Source organism: Nyctibius grandis, chromosome 22 (genome assembly GCF_013368605.1).
Source record: "Nyctibius grandis isolate bNycGra1 chromosome 22, bNycGra1.pri, whole genome shotgun sequence".
Classification (NCBI taxonomy): Eukaryota; Metazoa; Chordata; class Aves; order Nyctibiiformes; family Nyctibiidae; genus Nyctibius; species Nyctibius grandis.
Genome location: NC_090679.1, coordinates 888 through 19465, shown reverse-complemented (window position 1 = coordinate 19465; position 18578 = coordinate 888). Strand labels below are relative to the sequence as shown.

General features: G+C 52.8%; 2 protein-coding genes and 1 non-coding gene across 8 annotated transcripts; 2 read left to right on the top strand and 1 right to left on the bottom strand.

Annotated features, from left to right (window-relative positions):
* Positions 1-6501: 6501 nt before the first annotated feature.
* On the top strand, positions 6502-10234 carry LOC137672711 (zinc finger protein 271-like). 4 transcript variants are annotated; one of them, XM_068417113.1, is made up of 3 exons: positions 6502-6585; positions 7057-7141; positions 7673-10234. In XM_068417113.1, exons 2-3 carry the CDS (start codon positions 7066-7068, stop codon positions 9307-9309), a joined length of 1713 nt encoding a protein of 570 aa, XP_068273214.1. In that variant the 5' UTR covers positions 6502-6585; positions 7057-7065; the 3' UTR covers positions 9310-10234. The 4 variants fall into 4 exon arrangements, with proteins under 4 accessions (XP_068273214.1, XP_068273212.1, XP_068273211.1 ...); XM_068417111.1 differs by having other exon boundaries at positions 7057-7384; XM_068417110.1 differs by having other exon boundaries at positions 7057-7465.
* A 1751-nt stretch (positions 10235-11985) lies between these two features.
* Positions 11986-16153, bottom strand: LOC137672776 (zinc finger protein ZFP2-like). 3 transcript variants are annotated; one of them, XR_011049636.1, is made up of 4 exons: positions 15897-16153; positions 13266-15363; positions 12914-13024; positions 12654-12810 (listed from the first exon to the last, which is right to left on the bottom strand). XR_011049636.1 is itself a non-coding variant. In XM_068417173.1 (3 exons), the coding sequence occupies exons 1-3, from the start codon at positions 15973-15975 to the stop codon at positions 12184-12186; spliced, it is 1485 nt and encodes a 494-aa protein (XP_068273274.1). In that variant the 5' UTR covers positions 15976-16153; the 3' UTR covers positions 11986-12183. The 3 variants fall into 3 exon arrangements, 1 of the variants encoding a protein (XP_068273274.1); XM_068417173.1 differs by lacking the exons at positions 12654-12810; positions 12914-13024 and adding an exon at positions 11986-12484 and having other exon boundaries at positions 14259-15363; XR_011049634.1 differs by having other exon boundaries at positions 12914-15363.
* A 1186-nt stretch (positions 16154-17339) lies between these two features.
* TRNAL-AAG (transfer RNA leucine (anticodon AAG)) lies at positions 17340-17421 on the top strand. The gene has a single exon. It is a non-coding gene; the product is annotated as a tRNA-Leu (tRNA).
* The last annotated feature ends 1157 nt before the right edge of the window (positions 17422-18578 follow it).

The window sequence follows — 18578 nt, the reverse complement described above, 5'->3', positions numbered from 1 at the left end:
AGTGTAAATTCTTAAAGTAACACAGGAGACAAAACTAAACAACCTCTCTGCTAAATTAAGCTTTCAGCAACCCTATAGATTCTGAAAGCCATGACTGTGTCTTAGAGCAGTAAGTTTTACCTAAAAATAACAGAACCTGAAGAACTACAGCAGAATTTCACAACTAAATGTCTATATAAGACACAACTAAACGTCTGGCAAGACACAGTTGCTTTTCCATGCCCTATCAAACCTAGGGAGCTTGATTAGAAATATTCAGACACTTTGAGAACACACATGACTTTCCCATAAATTAATCATCTTGAAACTGAAATATAAGTTTTTACTTGCAAAAATCCACAACTGTGAAGGGATGGATGTGATCAAGGTGCAAAAGCAGCAGCCAGATATGGTAGAAAGGAGCATATACAAATATTCATGACAAGTCAGAAAAATTAAAATATGTACAGTGCAGTTAAGTCACAAAATTAGAAATAACTGACCATATCCAAATATACAGAGACTTGCATTCCCACAGAAAAGACCAGCACTGTATAGACTACTTGAAGAAAACTGTTTCCTTTACATCAGATTTTTTTTATACAACCTTATATTTATGCTAAAACACTGTGAGACTCTGGCTAAAAGATCATCTAAAACTTGACTAATAATATGTCCTATTCTGTTTACTACAAATCATAGACAGGGAGATCTTTAAACAGGCAGAAAGAAAGAAAAAAATTTAACAACTGAAGGAAACCAGTTTGCAGTTTCCCTAGATCTTAAATTCAGTAACACAGTCTCCAAGTGTGCTGCTCTGGGCACTAACAGTCATCCAAAGAGCATACACGAGCTACAGTTCTGCTCTTCGCAAAACACAGAAAATGCAAAACACATTCTTTCAGAATAGGAAAATTAAACTTTCCTAAAACCACCAAGGAAAATTAATCAAAAATTGTTCAGGAAGAACACTTCTATCAGTAATATTCAAGTCTGTTTAAAGAATGTATATAAGTAATTTGATTCCTGAATAGAGTCAGAAATTGCACTATGTTTCGTGTAAGCCCTGAAAATATAAATATTGTTTTAGCTACAAAATTATTCGGAGAGCCTAAGGCCTTTATGCTTTCAAAAATACTTAGCCTTAGCACTCAAAATTAAGACAAAACGAAGCTAGATGCCTCAGATTGGCCGCTTACTGCCCAAACAGACCCTTGTTAGTTATCATTTGCAGAACCTTCCTTACCTCCTAAGAATATGGCAGGATGGGTGATAATCACAACTTCAAGTTTAAACTGTGAAACTAGAGAACCCCTTTAGTCAAAAGGACAGATGGCCTTCCGAGATCACTTCGGAGCTAGGTTAGCATCCCTTTCTGAACCACTGTCCTGAGAGTGATTCCTTTCTCTACTAATAGAGCTCCTGGCCATTTCATCTAGGCACTTCAACTAGGTCATGTAAATACCTTCCTCTACACCTAAACCGCTATTGGAAATGAACTTTCTGAGTCATTTAGGCCCACATTAATCAATTAGCATCTCCCAGATTGAATCCACCTGGTCTATCAGAGCAGGGGAATGGAAAAATTACTTCCCTGCCTGCCATGCTTGACGAAGAGGTGGTCAGATGGGCTCCCAGCCCATCATGAGGTTTGTAGCTCCAGCAAGAAGGAACTGGAGTTATTTCACATCTGACTCAGACACAAGGCAGCTCATGTGCTGACAGAGTGGTGTCCTAGCCCTACAGCCTCTTGGAGGTATACTGAGACATCTCTGGCCCACAGCACTATGATGACTGAATTGTCCTGACAATACTTTTGAAAAGGGTACCCTGCAAACTCTGCCCTTTGACATGTCGGTCACATTTTAGACTAACGTCGATTTACTGAGTCTCCAAGACTCAATAAAATTGGCTGATCTATCTGGGCACTACAAAATTGTATCATACAAATGAATGAATTCATTCCACACCCACAACTTTTAATATAGATAATAAGTAATTGTGGAAGAGAACTCGCGTATGTGAGTATATGTGTGGCAAAAGGACTGGCACTTGATCTACTAGTTATAATCAATAAGTTAATAATTTAATAACAATGATCATGGTTTGAGAGACTATAAACCTAGTTTTTAGTGATGAATTTATTTTTTTAATTTATACTAAAATAATGAAAGATCTTTTATCAAAAGACAGGTATAATGTATGCATGCAAAGCTAGACATAAGATTTTTAAATGCCAAAATATGAAACAATAATAGTATTAGCAATTTTGCATCTTAAAAGTTGTTTTATTTTATCTGAATGGAAAAGTACCCGCAGAGGTACAAGTTTCAGAACACAGCAGAAATCAGTCAGGTTACAAGATAAAACAGGAAGTAGTTTCAGACTCACATTTCTTTAAAATTATAAAGTAAGTGTGAGACACGTCAGGAGTGAGCCAACGCCAGTGCTTCACCCCAAGGGCTCACTTAGAGTTGCAATTTTTTTTAAGCAATCCCAGCTATGGTAATTGATTTAAATCAGTTCTCCAGATGGACATTAGGTAAAGCCCCAGTCATTGACTTCATCTTTTGTTCACAAGAAATTTAGCATATAATTAACTTTTCAAATTGCAGGGTAGACCTTCTGGGGCACGTGTGCATGCAGTGAGATTTTTACAAATCCTTTAATGATCATTCATAAACCTAACAAAATGAGCTCTACATTCATATGGCTACAAAAATCAGTTACCAAACATTACAGGAATGACTGACTATTTTCTCCTCCCATACCAATTTTCTGTAATAAATCAATAATGAAGTTTCAAAACAGCTTAAGTGTAATTAACAATTGTTTTAAGAGCATTACTTTCCTGACTTGTTATAGAAGCAGTAAGCAGTAAGTCTGCAGCATACAATCACAACCCAATCTTTATTTTCCCTTTGTTTGCCTTTATTCCTCTATTCTGCTTACATACATTGGCTTTCATTGGTTACACTTTCCTTTTTAAATAGGAAAGCTTTGAAAATTTCACAACAATAGCAAATCGCGCCTTGCAAACACTGAATAGTGTTAAAATGAGTTTATTAACACAGCATAAAACTGTGGTCCCTAAGCCCTGACCTGTGGAGGTTTTTGTGAGACCCTCAGACCTTCCTCAGGATCACAGGGAATTGTTGTCGCTATAACAGTCACAGGAAGTTGTGGCCGCCATGATTCAGGTTGACACAGGGAGAAAAGTACGATGCTTCCTGTAGTACACAATTTCTCAGCATTGTCGCTGAAGAGCCAGCGAAGACTGGGGCGATTGGATGTATATAAACCACAATCCCTTTAATGTGTGGAGTCACAAAGTCTTGGTAAGGTGGTTAGAACTTCAAATTGTAAACCTCTAATCTAAAATTCTTACACCCCAGTCTATATATTAGGAAAGAATATCTACTATCCTACCAAGACACTGTGAACACTCCCTATAAATCCACACGCTTGTTTAGAGCTTTCATATGCCTGCACTAAGACAGATCAGTTGCAGCATGAACAGGCGTAGCGAACTTATACATATCCAGCTAGCTTGGATACCAATAACACACAAATTCCAGCTACTAGGCAATTACCAGGGTGCAGCCCGTTCTGGAGACTGCTGTCACAGTTTCACTGTTATTGGTAGCTAAATTAGCTTCAAGGAAGCTGAGTGTAGACATGCTGCAATCACGCACTTTGGCTTCACTGCAACCCTGATTGTACTGCGTTTATGTATATTGTTCCATTACAACCTTGCATTTTGCGTTGGCTCTTTCAGAGTAGTGCACTTCTACGGAAATTGATGCCCAGAGAATGCTACCACTGCACATCATCATAAACTATACACGCCCTAACCCAATGCACTTATTAATTGAAACACACATACGTGCTGTGACTATTCATAGACTTCAAGATTTTCTGTTCATAGCTCGGTCAATGCAATAATACACCCAAGTGTCCCTCAGGGGCAGCGTCCCCCAGACCTCCTGCCACCGTTCCATCCCCAGCGCAACCTTGGAGACCACCTACCCTGCGTTGGACATGTCCCGCTTTCCTCTCCTTGGTCCTTCAGGAACCGAGGAGCAGGGTGGGGACAGGGGCCTCCTCATGCCCTTGGTCCTCCAAGGAGGGTTGCGAGGCTCCGAGCAGGGCGACCAGCCCCCCTTTGGCCACCCCAGGGCTTTGCCCTCCACGGTTCTCACTGGGTTGGGACACAAACCCTACGGCCACCTCCGTGGGAGCCCCAGGATGGAGCCCCCAACTCTGCCCCCTCCTCTCCTCCCCGGTCCTGCACCCTTGGGTCCACGGCCGTGGGTGGTGGGGGCTGCCTGGCATCACGAAGAACATTTTGTTGGTTGGACTGGAGATGTTGGGTACGTCCTCAGAGCAGAGCAGCGTGTTTGGGTTCGGCCTTCCCTCACGCGGAGCAAATCCTGCCCGTGATCGGGGTCAATAAAGGTTTGCAGGAGAATGGTGGGTCCTGGGGGGGCTTTTTGTGACCCCGATTCCTCGCTGCCTGGGGAGTTGGGGTGGGATGAGTTGGGATGAGTTGGGGTGGGATGGGATGAGTTGGGATGGGATGAGTTGAGATGAGTTGGGATGGGGATGGGATGAGTTGAGATGAGTTGGGATGGGATGGGGATGAGTTGGGATGAGTTGGGATGAGTTGGGGTAGGATGGCATGAGTTGGGATGGAATGGGGTGGGATGGGGAGTTGGGAGGGGATGAGTTGGGATGGGAGGGGATGAGTTGGGATGGGATGAGTTGGGATGAGGATGAGTTGGGATGAGGATGAGTTGGGGTGGGATGAGTTGGGATGGGATGGGGAGTTGGGATGAGTTGGGATGGGAGAGGATGAGTTGGGATGGGGATGAGTTGGGGTGGGATGAGTTGGGAGGGGATGGGGATGGGAGGGGATGAGTTGGGATGAGGATGAGTTGGGGTGGGATGAGTTGGGATGGGATGAGTTGGGATGGGAGGGGATGAGTTGGGATGAGGATGAGTTGGGATGGGATGAGTTGGGATGGGATGGGATGAATTGGGATGGGATGGGATGGGGATGGGAGGGGATGAGTTGGGATGGGATGGGATGAGTTGGGATGGGGATGGGATGAGTTGAGATGAGTTGGGGTAGGATGGGATGAGTTGGGATGGAATGGGGTGGGATGGGGAGTTGGGAGGGGATGAGTTGGGATGGGATGGGATGAGTTGGGATGGGATGGGATGAGTTGGGATGAGGATGAGTTGGGGTGGGATGAGTTGGGATGGGATGGGGAGTTGGGATGAGTTGGGATGGGAGAGGATGAGTTGGGATGAGGATGGCTTGGAATGGGGTGGGAGGGGATGAGTTGGGATGGCATGAATTGGGATGAGGATGAGTTGGGATGGGATGAGTTGGGATGGAATGGGGTGGGATGGGATGAGTTGGGATGAGGATGGGATGAGTTGGGATGAGGATGACTTGGAATGGGGTGGAATGGGATGAGTTGGGGTGGGATGGGATGAGTTGGGATGGCATGAGTTGGGATGAGGATGAGTTGGGATGGGATGAGTTGGGGTGAGTCTCTTCACCGTGACTTCAGGATGACTTCTCATGCTCTTCACCTCACGGGGTCCCACCTCCCACGGTGGTGGTACACGTGGTGCTGGCGTGACCCCGGCACCCACGCGGCCGAGCCAAGGCTTTGCCATGGGTGACCTCGGCGGGTCCAAGTGACCCAGGACCGACCCCAGCACGTCACGTCCAAGCCACCGGGACACCGGGAGGTGGGTGACCCGCACGGAAACTTCCGGAACCTCCTTCCCCAGCTGCCCCCCGCCCCGTCCCGGGTCCGCCCCCCCGGGGTGGGGGGGGTGCCGGTGTGCAGGAAGGGGCGGGAGCAGCGTGGAGGGGGACCGGGGGGGGGGATGCGGAGGGGCGGCCGGGGGAGCACCGGGGACCGTACCGGGAGCAACACCGGAGGAGGGTGGGAGTAGGACCGGGGGGGAGCACGGGGGGATGTGGAGGGGCGGCCGGGGGAGCACCGGGAGCAACACCGGAGGAGGGTGGGAGTAGGATCGGGGGGGAGCATGGGGGGATGTGGAGGGGCGGCCGGGGGAGCACCGGGAGCAACACCGGAGGAGGCTGGGAGTAGGACCGGGGGGGAGCATGGGGGGATGCGGAGGGGCGACCGGGAGAGCACCGGGAGCAACACCGGAGGAGAATGGGAGTAGGACCGGGGGTAGCACGGGGGGTTGCGGAGGGGCGGCCGAGGGAGCACCGGGAGCAACACCGGAGGAGGCTGGGAGTAGGACCGGGGGGGAGCACGGGGGGATGCGGAGGGGCGGCCGGGGGAGCACCGGGAGTAACACCGGAGGAGAATGGGAGTAGCACCGGGGGGAAGCACGGGGGGATGCGGAGGAGCGACCGGGAGAGCACCGGGAGCAACACCGGAGGAGGCTGGGAGTAGCACCGGGGGGGAGCATGGGGGGATGCGGAGGGGCGGCCGGGGTGGCACCGGAGGCGGAGGCAGCACCGGGAGCGGCTGGGATCGGGAGCAGCACCGGAGGCGGCCGGGAGTAGCACCGGGGGGTTGCGGAGGGGCGGCCGGTGAAGCACCGGGGACGGTACCGGGGAGCAGCGTCGGGACCGCGGAGGGGCGGCCGGGGGGGGCACCGGGGACGGTACCGGGGGCGGGCGGCGGAGGCAGCACCGGGAGCGGCTGGGAGTAGCACGGGGGGATGCGGAGGGGGCACCGGGGACGGTACCGGGAGCGGCTGGGGGTAGGACTGGGGGGGTAGCACGGGGGGATGCGGAGGGGACACCGGGGACGGTACCGGGAGCGGCTGGGGGGGGCAGCACCGGAGGCGACCGGGGGTAGGACCGGGGCGGGGGGAGCACGGGGGGATGCGGAGGGGCGGCCCGGGGGGGCACCGGGACCGTGGAGGGGTGGGCAGGAGCAGCACCGGGGGACGGTGGGGACATCACCGGGGGGCAGTACCGGGGGTGGGGGGGGGGGCAAGGCCGGGGGTCGCTGGGTGCCGGCTGCCCCTGGGGGTGACACCCCGGGGGTGGGGGGGGGGGTCCCTTTCCTGAAGCCACCTTAGATGGAGCGAGCTGAGGAGGTGCCGGACCCCAACCCCCGGGGGGGGCAAGGGGAGACCCCAGGAGGCCACCTTGGAGGTGAGGAGCTCGTTGCCATGGAAGGACCACCCAAACCCCAGGGGGGGCAAGAAGAGGAGACCCCAGGAGGCCACCTTGGAGGTGAGGAGCTCGTTGCCATGGAAGGACCACCCAAACCCCAGGGGGGGCAAGAAGAGGAGACCCCAGGAGGCCACCTTGGAGGTGAGGAGCTCGTTGCCATGGAAGGACCACCCAAACCCCCGGGGGGGCAAGAAGAGGAGACCCCAGGAGGCCACCTTGGAGGTGAGGAGCTCGTTGCCATGGAAGGACCACCCAAACCCCCGGGGGGGCAAGAAGGGGAGACCCTGGGAGACCCCCTTGGAGGTGAGGAGCTTGTTGCCATGGAAGGACCACCTAAACCCCCCCACTTTCCCCCTCCCTCAAGTGCTTGGGGTTGAGGTGGCCACCTCAGCTCCCACTCCCACCTCAGCTGGTGGCCCACCTCCTCTCTGCTTTTATCCACCACCCCCCACCCCACCGTGACGTGGTTTCCCTCCGAGAAATCAGATGTTGGCTCTTGTTTGCCACCAGGACGCGCGGCCAGAAGAAGGATGGAAGAGCCAAACCCCAAGCGAGAAGGTGCTGAGCAAGGAGGGGGACACCCAGTCGCAGCAGCGGAAGGAGAAGGAAACGTTTTGGAGAGCCCTTGGTGGGAGGAGGCAGCTCCTGAGAGCAACGTGGGGATGGAAGGCGATCAACTCATCCCTCATGGAGGCAACCTGAAGGTCCTCAAAGAATCCAAAGCCCAGAGTAGAACCACCCCAAGGGAGAAGAAGTACACGTGCAACGAGTGTGGGAGGAGCTTTGGGCAGAGCTCCAACCTCATCGTCCACCAGCGGATCCACAGCGGAGAGAAACCTTATGGATGCCCCGAGTGTGGGAAGTCCTTCAGGCAGAGCTCGAACCTCATCGTCCACCAGAAGACCCACACAGGAGAAAAACTCTACGGGTGCCCCAAGTGCCAGAAGTCCTTCGGCGACCGGTCGCTGCTCGTCAGGCACAAGAGGGTCCACGTAGGAGAAAAGCCCTTTAGATGCCAACAGTGTGGGAAAAGCTTCATCCACCGCTCGAGGCTTCTTGTCCATGAGAAGGTCCACGGAGGAGAAGAACTCTACCAGTGTCCCCAGTGTGGGAAATGCTTCGGGGACAAAGCCAAGTTCCTCCAGCATCGGCGGCGGCACGTGGGGGAGCGTCGCTACAAGTGCTACGAGTGCGGGGAGGAGTTTGGGCAGAGCTCGGAGCTCCACCTCCACCAGAGGATCCACGTGGAGGAGAAGCTCTACCAGTGCTCCACGTGCGAGAAGTGCTTCAAGGACAGGTCCACCCTCATCAGGCACGAGACGGTGCACACGGGGGAGAAGCCCTACAAGTGCGTGGAGTGCGGGAAGAGGTTCACCCGTAGCTCGGACATCGTCGTCCACCAACGGACCCACACGGGGGAGAAACCCTTCGAGTGTCCCGAGTGCGGGAAGAGCTTCAGCCACCGCTCCAACCTCTTCCGCCACCAGCGGATGCACACGGGGGAGAAGCCCTACAAGTGCCAGGAGTGTGGGAAGAGCTTCGGGCAAAGCTCGGAGCTCATCGTCCACCAGCGGACCCACACCGGGGAGAAGCCCTACCACTGCTCCGAGTGCGAGAAGTTCTTCAGGGGGAGGTCGACCCTCTTCAGGCACGAGCGGTTGCACACGGGGCTCAAACCCTACGAGTGCGGCGAGTGCGGGAAGAGCTTCGGCCAGAGCGGGGACCTCATCGCCCACCAACGCTTCCACACGGGGGAGAAGCCCTACCAGTGCTCCCAGTGCGGGAAGTTCTTCAGCAACAGGTCCAGCCTCGTGCGGCACCAGCGGCTGCACGCGGGCGAGAAGCCCTACAAGTGCCACGAGTGTGGGAAGAGCTTCGGGCAGAGCTCGGACCTCATCGCCCACCAGCGGACCCACACCGGGGAGAAGCCCTACCCGTGCCCGGTGTGCGGGAAGAGCTTCAGCAGGAGGTCCAACCTCATCGTCCATCAGAGGGTGCACCGACGCCTCGGCAAGTGCCAGAAGTGTGGGAGAAGCTTCCAACCCAACTCACGTCTTGACGTGATGGAGGGGAAGGACCTTCTCCAGTGCCCCCAGTGCGCGGAGGGTTTCAAGGAGGGGTCAAACCCCACCGAACACCGGAGATAACGGTGGGGAGAAACTCTTTGTACGTGCCTGGAGCAGGGAAGGAGTTTTGGGAAGACTTGAGATGTTGGACATGAAACCACAGCGCTTCTCCTGGGTAAAATGCTTCGGTTTTAAGGACTGTAACAGTTAAAATATGCAAATGAGCTAAAGTAGGCTGATGAATACATAATATACTTTGTTTTCCTAATTATTTCCTCTTATTATTGAGTTTCCTCAAAGGGTTCGAGGTGTTGGTCCACCATCCACTTGTTCCCATCAGAATCAATGAGGTTGGAAGAGCCCTCTGGGCTCATCGAGTCCAACCATGGCCCTGACACCACCATGGCAACTAGACCAGGGCACTAAGTGCCATGTCCAGTCTTGTCTTCAACCCCTCCAGAGATGGTGACTCCACCACCTCCCTGGGCAGCCCCTTCCAACATCTAATGACCCTTCCTGAGAAGAAATGCTTGTAAAGGAGCTTTTGGGTTGGGAAGGGCCTTTAAGACCATCAAGTCCAACCATTAACCCAATACTGCCAAGGCCACCATGTCCCTCAGCACCACATCTCCATGGCTTTTAAATCCCTTCAGAGATGGTGACTCCACCACATCCCTGGGCAGCCCCTTCCAAGCTCTAACGACCCTTTCTGAGAAGAAATCCTTCCTAATGTCCAACCTAACGTCCAACCTCTTGAGTTTGCTCAACGGGCTCGATGTGTTGGTCCACCATCCACTCGCTCCCATCACTCCCCATTAGGCTGTTTCAGGCCGTCGTGTCATCCCATCATCTGTCTTTAAATCCCACCCTTAAATCCTGTGACATTTCCTAGACTGGGTACCCACCAGCACCCCAAAGTCACAGCAGAAATGTCTTCTCCTCCGCGTCCTTCCCTCCCCCTCGTATGTAGACAACCTCAATAAAAAAGGCGCCCTCTTCCTGAGGAACATCACGTTCTCCTGGTGGTTTTCTACCTAAATATGGAATTTTTCTTTGCTTTTGAAGAGAGGAAAATTGCAAAGAGCTTCGTAAAGATGTTGGTGACCAGGGGACAACAGGGAGATCTTGGTGAAGCCAAGGGCTGGTCCTCATCCCTTCCAGTTCTGCGTCCTTGTGGGAAGCAAATTTTGGGGAAATCACACTTTCCCAACAGGTTTTTTGCGAGTTAAGGGGTTTTTTTTGAGGGAGTAGGGTGGATGTCTCTTGTTCCTGAGCTGGGGTTGAGCTTGGAAGGTGCTCAGATCTGGTTAGTGGAGCCAAAACCAAGCCTTGGTGGAGGAAACTCCAACTAAAGCCTGACCACAACTGGGGAAACTGGTCTCTTTGGCCAGATGGTTTCTGCCTTGGTTTCCACAAGAGCCAGCATCTACTTGGCTTTGCTGTGCTGGACACAGGGATGAAGAAGACCTGCAAGTCCCCTACCAGGCTTCCAGGACCCAGCATGAGAGAAGGTCCACAGCCATTGGGATGCTCCAGGTATTTCACCAAGAGGTTTGGCTCTTTGGCTTCATCTTCCTCTTCCCTTTTCTCCTCTCCGTGTGGTGGGACCTACCTCCTCATTCCCTCCTCTCTCCTGATCTCCCCCCCTTTCCTCCAAAGACTTACAGCTGCCCATGGTGGCCACCACAGCCAAGATCTGCCCAGGTGCCTTCCCAGTAGGGATCTTCCCATCTCCTGGGCACCAGCTGACAAGGTGATGGGACCATCCCATCTAGGGATGGGTCACCCAGCCCAAAGCATGAGGACAGGGTGGTCCAACCACAGCCCTCATAGGTGTAGAGGAGATACCGTGATGGCAGGAGCACCAGCACCTTCCCCAACGACCACGGTGAGGTGGGACTGGTGATGGTGACACCAGTGATGGCTGATGGTGACAAGAGCAGAGGCTCAGCTTGGAGATGATCCAAGGACGGGGAAAGGTGGCAAAGGAGGTGCCTGGGGACCATGTTGCTATGATGGGGAAGGACCATCAGGAGAGGGACACACGGGAGCCATGCAGCGAATGCCAAAACCCACAAAAATTTGCAAAAATTCTCCAAAATTCTCAAAAAACCAAAAAAATCAGCAAAAATTTGCAAAAAAAAGCAAAAATTCACAAAAATGTTGCGAAAATTTGCAAAAATTCTCCAAAATTTAAAAAAAAACACCAAAAAATCACCAAAAATTCGCAAAAATTCGCAAAATATTCACCAAAAAATTGCAAAAATCACAAAAATGTTGGAAAAAATTGCAAAAAGTGGCAAAAATTCGCAAAAATTCGGAAAAAATCACCAAAATATTGCAAAAATTCACAAAAATGTTGGGAAAAATTGCAAAAAGTTGCAAAAATTCGCAAAAATTCGGAAAAAAATCACAAAAAATCACCAAAAAATTTCAAAAGTTCACAAAAATGTCACAAAAAATTGGAAAAATTTGCAAAAATTCTAAAAAAATGCAAAAAAATCGCAGAAAAAAATCGCAAAAATCGTGAAAAATCACAAAAACGTCGCAAAAATTTGCAAAAAGTTGCAAAAATTTGCAAAAATTTGGAAAAAAACGCAAAAAATCGCAAAAAAATCCCTAAAAAATTGCAAAAATTCACAAAAATGTCACCCAAAGTTGGAAAATTTTGCAAAAAGTTGCAAAAATTCACAAAAATTCAGAAAAAATCACAAAAAAATCAGAAAAATACACATTATTTAGTAAATAGGTTCACGCTTTACTCTAAACCACCTATACAGGTATTTCCCCCCCCCATCCTTGCTGTCTCCAACGTGGACCATGAAGATCCTCCACTTCCCGTACACCAGTGGCCGTTTCTTCTGCGCTTTTCCTTCTGGATCCAGGAAGTTCTGAGCTTTTCCTCCACCTTCTCGCTCTTTTCCTCCAGGAAATGGTTTTTTTCCCTTCTCTGCGTCACTGATGCTCAGCGGGGCCGAGATATCGAGATCCTCCATCAAGACATCGCGATGGATTGGAAGAGCCAAGTTCTCCAGGAAGCTTTTGCCGACGTTGGTGGACTCCACCCACCCCGTGCACTCGCTGGTGCACCACGAGGTTGGATCTTCTACCAAACCTCTTCCCGCACGCCCGGCACAGGTAGGGCTTCTCCCCGGTGTGGGTCCACCAATGCTCCATGAGGTCCGTGCTCTGCCCGAAGCTCTTCCCACACTCGTGGCACTTGTGGGGCTTCTCCCCCGTGGGCAGCATCTTGTGCCTGAGGAGGATCGACCGGTTCTTGAACCGTTTCTCACACTTGAGGCACTCGTAGACTTCTTCTCCCAGGTGCATCCTCTGGTGCACAACGAGGGCTTGGGACGTGGTGGTGGGTTCCTTGAGGACTTTGCAGGTTCCTTCATGATGCACGGAGGTGTTTGCGTGTCCTTCCCTGGGTATCCTTGAAGCCCAGGAGCATCTACACCCCCTTTTCTCTGCTGAAAACCCCCCAAAAGTTGTCTTCTGAGCTTACAGATGATGAGCTGCTCATTTTGGGACGTTCCTGCTGGAGAACCTTCTCATCCTCGCTCTCCATCCCACGTCCTCCTGGGTTAGAAGTAATAATATCACTTAGGAGAAGAAACACAGCAGAAAGGAGGAAAGACAGAAGATAAAGCACCAGGATGGGACCCTGGGGTGCAGCTCCCACCTCTGCGAGGGTCTCCCAGGGTCTTCAGCTCCTCCCATGGTTGGGGGTCACCTTCCCATGGCTCCATCTCCTCGGCTCCATCTGAGGTGGGAAACAGGCAGGGTCGCTTGTCTGAGAGGAGAGAAGAAATAAATCCATGATAAATTTTGCTCAGAGCCGTGTCCAGGTGAGGGTTGGACATCTCCAAGGATGCCGGTCACTAGGACATCAGCACATCACTTGGAACCACCCCCAGATCCCTCAAACCCACTGTGGGGCCACCAGCCTGGTTCTGCTGGAGGAGCACCAAGCTCCATCTCAACCCTAGATGTTCCCCCACCCTATGGGCTGCCCTCCTGGCTTGTCCCCCCACCTCACGGTCCTTCGGTACCAGCAGGATTGATGGTGCTGGAGATGCTGGATGCCCACCAAGGTCCAGGGGAACCATCGTGCACTGTGGATATGGAGATGTAGGTGAAGGTCCTCGAATTTTGGGCACAGGCATGAAAGTTTTGGACCAGTACCATCAGCGTGGCCTCTGGGCTACACCACAGAGCAGCTTCACATGGCTGGAAGATGAACCTGGTGGCTCACTCCAGCCATAGCACCAGTACTGAGGAAGCACTGGGACCACTTTGGTGGGTACGTGGGCACGGAGGGTGGCCGAGATGGGAAGCGTGGCAACCTGCGTCCCCACACCACCGTGTTCTCCCAATAAAACCCAACACCCCCCAGCATGGAGCTCCCACTGGTTCTTCTCGTGGTGGCACCTTCATCCTACCCACAGACAACCGTTCTCCTGCAATGATGACCCAGAAACGGGTTATTTATTGAATGTTTGATGTATTTGATATAAATTGACTCGTTTCTTCTCGTCTTGCGTGATCTTGGTGCCAAGCCAAGCCAAGTCAAGCCAGGTCAAGCCAAGACAAGACAAGTCAAGCCAGGTCAAGCCAAGCCAAGCCAAGCCAAGTCAAGCCAGGTCAAGCCAAGCCAAGACAAGACAAGCCAAGTCAAGCCAGGTCAAGCCAAGGCAAGACAAGTCAAGCCAAGTCAAGCCAAGCCAAGCCAAGCCAAGCCAAGCCAAGCCAAGCTAAGTCAAGCCAGGTCAAGCCAAGACAAGCCAGGTCAAGCCAAGCCAAGTCAAGCCAAGTTTCTCCTCTTCCAGGCACTTGTGAGTTATTTTTCTCCTCTCCATCATCTCTGCTGCTCAAGGAGACTTGATGCCTCCTTGAGGGGCTTTGCAGAGCATGGGGACGAGACATCTCCCATGAGCCCCATCCTGGGAGCATCAGTGGTGGGGTCTTCCTCCGAGCTCTTCCCACATCTTGAGCGTTCTCCGGTTCTCCATCCTCTGTGTCCTCGCTGATGGACGATGAGGCTGGATTTCCTGGTGAACCTCTTCCCGCACTCAGCGCAAGGGTAGGGCTTCTCCCCGGTGTGGGTCCGCTGGTGGGCGATGAGGTCCGTGCTCTGCCCGAAGCTCTTCCCGCACTCGTGGCACTTGTAGGGCTTCTCCCCCGTGTGCCACCTCTGGTGTTTGACGAGGCTGGATTTATTGCAGAAGAACTTCCCGCACTGGGAGCACTGGTAGGGCTTCTCCCCCGTGTGGAAGCGTTGGTGGGTGATGAGGTCCCCGCTCTGGCCGAAGCTCTTCCCGCACTCGCCGCACTCGTAGGGTTTCTCCCCCGTGTGCAACCGCTCGTGCCTGAAGAGTCCGTACCGCCCTCGGAAGGACTTCTCGCACTGGGAGCACTGGTAGGGCTTCTCCTCGGTGTGGGTCCGCTGGTGGATGGTGAGCTCCGATCTCCGGGCGAAGGTCTTCCCGCACTGGTGGCACTTGTAGGGCTTCTCCCCCGTGTGCACGACGCGATGGGTGAAGAGGTTGGAGCGTTGGCTGAAGCTCTTCCCACACTCGGGACACTCGAAGGGTTTCTCCCCCGTGTGGATCCGTTGGTGGACAACGATGTCCGAGCTGCGGGTGAACCTCTTCCCGCACTCCACGCACTTGTAGGGCTTCTCCCCCGTGTGCACCCTCTCGTGTCTGATGAGGGTGGACCTGTCCTTGAAGAACTTCTCGCACGTGGAGCACTGGTAGGGTTTTTCCACCATGTGGCTTTTCTGGTGGCAACTAAGGTCCAAGCTCTTCTCAAACTCCTCTCCACACTCTTGGCATCTGAAGGTCTTTCCTCCTCCGTGCAACCTCTGGTGGCAGATGAGCTCCGACCTGTCCTGGAAGCACTTCTCGCAGTGAGAACATCCGTAGAGAGTTTCTTCTGCAAAGAGCTGCCGTTCCCCTTGGCCACGGGTGAGTTGGTCCTTCTCCTCCACCCCTGGACATCCCTCCATCCCCTGGTTGCTCTCACAAGTTCTCCCATGGTTCTTCCCTTCAGGTTTTACCACGGTTTCTGCTCCATCAGGACATCCCTGCTCCATGCAGCAACCTTCATCCTCCCTCCATGTCCCATCTCCTGCGGGGTTAGATGGACACTGAGTTACGGTTTGCCCCGGGGTGGGACGGACCCGACGCATCGGTGACGGTTTCCAAGGACCGGTGAGGAGTCGTGAGATGGAGGGCGACCACGGAGGGATGATTTCCAAAGGACCACCCCACCATGGGATGGAGGACAACCACGGAGGGACAATTTCCAAAGGACCACCCCACCATGGGATGGAGGACAACCACGGAGGGATGATCTCCAAACGACCACCCCACCATGGGATGGAGGACAACCGCGAAGGGATGATCTCCAAAGCACCACCCCACCGTGGGATGGAGGATGACCATGGAGGTACAATTTCCAAAGGACCACCCCACCATGGGATGGAGGGCGACCATGAAGGGATGATCTCCAAAGCACCACCCCACCATGGGATGGAGGGCGACCATGGAGGGACAATCTCCAAAGGACCACCCCACTGGTATGATCCTCACCCATGGGTGGGGTTAAATGATGGGACTACTTAGGGGGGGGGTGTCCTCTCCCACCCCCCAATTTCTCACCTGCATGGACGCTCCAGGGACCACCCATCTCCTCGCTCCTCCTGGGACCAGGTGCCACCATCTCAGCTCCTTCTTCCATCCAGACGCTGATTTTTGGGGCTGAAAAGCCTCGTTTTGGGGGTGGGGGGGGGTGAACGACTCTTCCTCCTCTCCTCAGCGCTGGGGTGGGTGGGGGATGTCCTGGTCCCCCCTCCCCACTTCACCGGTGGTCCCAGGGAAGCTCAGCAGATGCCACCACCCCGCGTTGGTGGCCCCGGGTGGCTGCGCGGAGGGACAGGAAGAAGCCAAGGGGGATGCGGGGGGGGGGAGGGAAACACTTCCGGGTGCGCCGGGGTTGGGGGGGGGGGAAGTGTCGGTGATTTCCCATCTCGTGTCACCCCTGGTCGCCCTCCATCCCTTGGAGGTGGGCGAGGAGAAGACAACCACCAAAGCCACCTCTACCAATAAAAAAACAGCAATAATTTGGGGGTGGAAACACCATAAAGGGGTTTTTTTGCTGCTGGGGGGGGGGGGGGCAGGGACCCGCGGTGGGTTTTTGGTGACAAATGTGACCTTCTCCATGACCTTGGGGGCTTTTCTTGGAAGGGATGAAGATCCTTGGCCCAAAGATCTCAAGGGATGATGGCAGGTCCCTCAAAATTCAAATATTACTTTAAATTAAAAAGTTTAAATTAAAAATAATTAATTTTAATTTCATTTTTGGTGACAAATGTGACTTTCTCCATGACCTTGGGGGGGCTTTTCTTGGAAGGGATGAAGATCCTTGGCCCAAAGATCTCAAGGTTGGGCCAAGGTGTGACAACTCCCTCAAAATTCAAATATTACTTGAAATTTTAATAAATTTCAATTAAAAATGATTAAATTTAATTAATTTTTGGTGACAAATGTGACCTTCTCCATGACCTTGGGGGGTTTTTCTTGGAAGGGATGAAGATCCTTGGCCCAAAGATCTCAAGGTGTGACAACACCTCGCTCAAAATTCAAATATTACTTGAAATTTTAATAAATTTCAATTAAAAATGATGAAATTTAATTAATTTTTGGTGACAAATGTGACCTTCTCCATGACCTTGGGGGGTTTTTCTTGGAAGGGATGAAGATCCTTGGCCCAAAGATCTCAAGGTGTGACAACACCTCGCTCAAAATTCAAATATCACTTTAAATTTAATAAAATTTCAATTAAAAATAATTAAAATTTAATTTAAAATTTAAATTTAATTATTTTTAAGTTGGGGGGTAGAAAATTGAGGGGGGGGGGAGACTGTTCCCAAGCTCCTTCCTTGATGTCCCCAACCCCTTTTGGCTCCCAAAAGGACCATGACCCCCCCGGGGTGGCTGAGACCCCCCCCACCCCACCTTAAAAAACCTTAATTATTAATTTTTACCGAACTCCCTAATTTTTTCCTTATTATTCCATGTAATGATGTCAAATCGCACCACCAGGGTAGCGTGGCCGAGCAGTCTAAGGCGCTGGATTAAGGCTCCAGTCTCTTCGGGGGCGTGGGTTCGAATCCCACCGCTGCCAACATGCTTTTTGGGGCACATCTGGAGCTTCTTGCAGGAGAAGACCACATCTGGAGGAGCGTCCCACCACTTTTGGGCTCCTCCACCACCACCGTGGTCGTGCTGGAGGAAGTTGGACTCATCAAGGTTCTTCACACCACAATGGGTGGTTTTCATCTCATGTAGCACCTCCTGTCTTCTCCAAACCCCACCCTGACCCGTCTCCACACCTATGGGTGCCTCTGCCCACCCTTTTGGACCTCTCCAGGAGCCCACCTGGGTGAGGACACCCAGGATGGGACCTACCTGCTCATGGGGTCCCTTTTGGACCTCTCCAGGAGCCCACCCATGCCACCATCCTGGTGAGGATGCCCAGGATGGGACATATCTGCTCATGGTGGTCCCTTTTGGACCTCTCCAGGAGCCCACCCAGGTGAGGACACCCAGGATGGGACGTACCTGCTCATGGGGTTCCTCTTGGACCTCTCCAGGAGCCCACCCAGGTGAGGACACCCAGGATGGGACCTACCTGCTCCTGGGGTTCCTCTTGGACCTCTCCAGGAGCCCACCCTGGTGAGGACAACCAGGATGGGACCTACCTGCTCATGGTGCTCCTGGAGTCCCTTTTGGACCTCTCCAGGAGCCCACCCGGGTGAGGACACCCAGGATGGGACATACCTGCTCGTGGTGGTCCTGGGGACCCTTTTGGACCTCTCCAGGAGCCCACCCTGGTGAGGTCACCCAGGATGGGACATACCTGCTCCTGGGGTTCCTCTTGGACCTCTCCAGGAGCCCACCCTGGTGAGGACACCCAGGATGGGACCTACCTGCTCGTGGGGTCCCTTTTGGACCTCTCCAGGAGCCCACCCTGGTGAGGTCACCCAGGATGGGGCCTACCTGCTCATGGGATTCCTCTTGGACCTCTCCAGAAGCCCACCCTGGTGAGGACAACCAGGATGGGACATAGGTGCTCCTGGGGTCCCTTTTGGACCTCTCCAGGAGCCCACCCTGGTGAGGACACCCAGGATGGGACCTACCTGCTCATGGGGTCCCTTTTGGACCTCTCCAGGAGCCCACCCATGCCACTACCCCACAGTGGTGCAGGAGCCACATCCCAGAGCCTGTTCCCACCATCCCACAACTCCAACATGTCCTTGATGGTGGGATCCATGGGAATTC

Bases quoted from the DNA above. Each gene is read 5' to 3' on its own strand.
- LOC137672711 (XM_068417110.1), top strand. From the start codon at position 7,066: ATGGAGCGAGCTGAGGAGGTGCCGGACCCCAACCCCCGGGGGGGGCAA. The intron at 7,466-7,672 runs GTGAGGAGCTTG...GTTTGCCACCAG, and splicing joins CCTGGGAGACCCCCTTGGAG to GACGCGCGGCCAGAAGAAGG.
- LOC137672776 (XM_068417173.1), bottom strand. From the start codon at position 15,975: ATGGAAGAAGGAGCTGAGATGGTGGCACCTGGTCCCAGGAGGAGCGAG. The intron at 15,364-15,896 runs GTGAGAAATTGG...CTAACCCCGCAG, and splicing joins TCCCTGGAGCGTCCATGCAG to GAGATGGGACATGGAGGGAG. The intron at 12,485-14,258 runs GCGAGGACACAG...GATCCTCCTCAG, and splicing joins TCCAGCCTCATCGTCCATCA to GCACAAGATGCTGCCCACGG.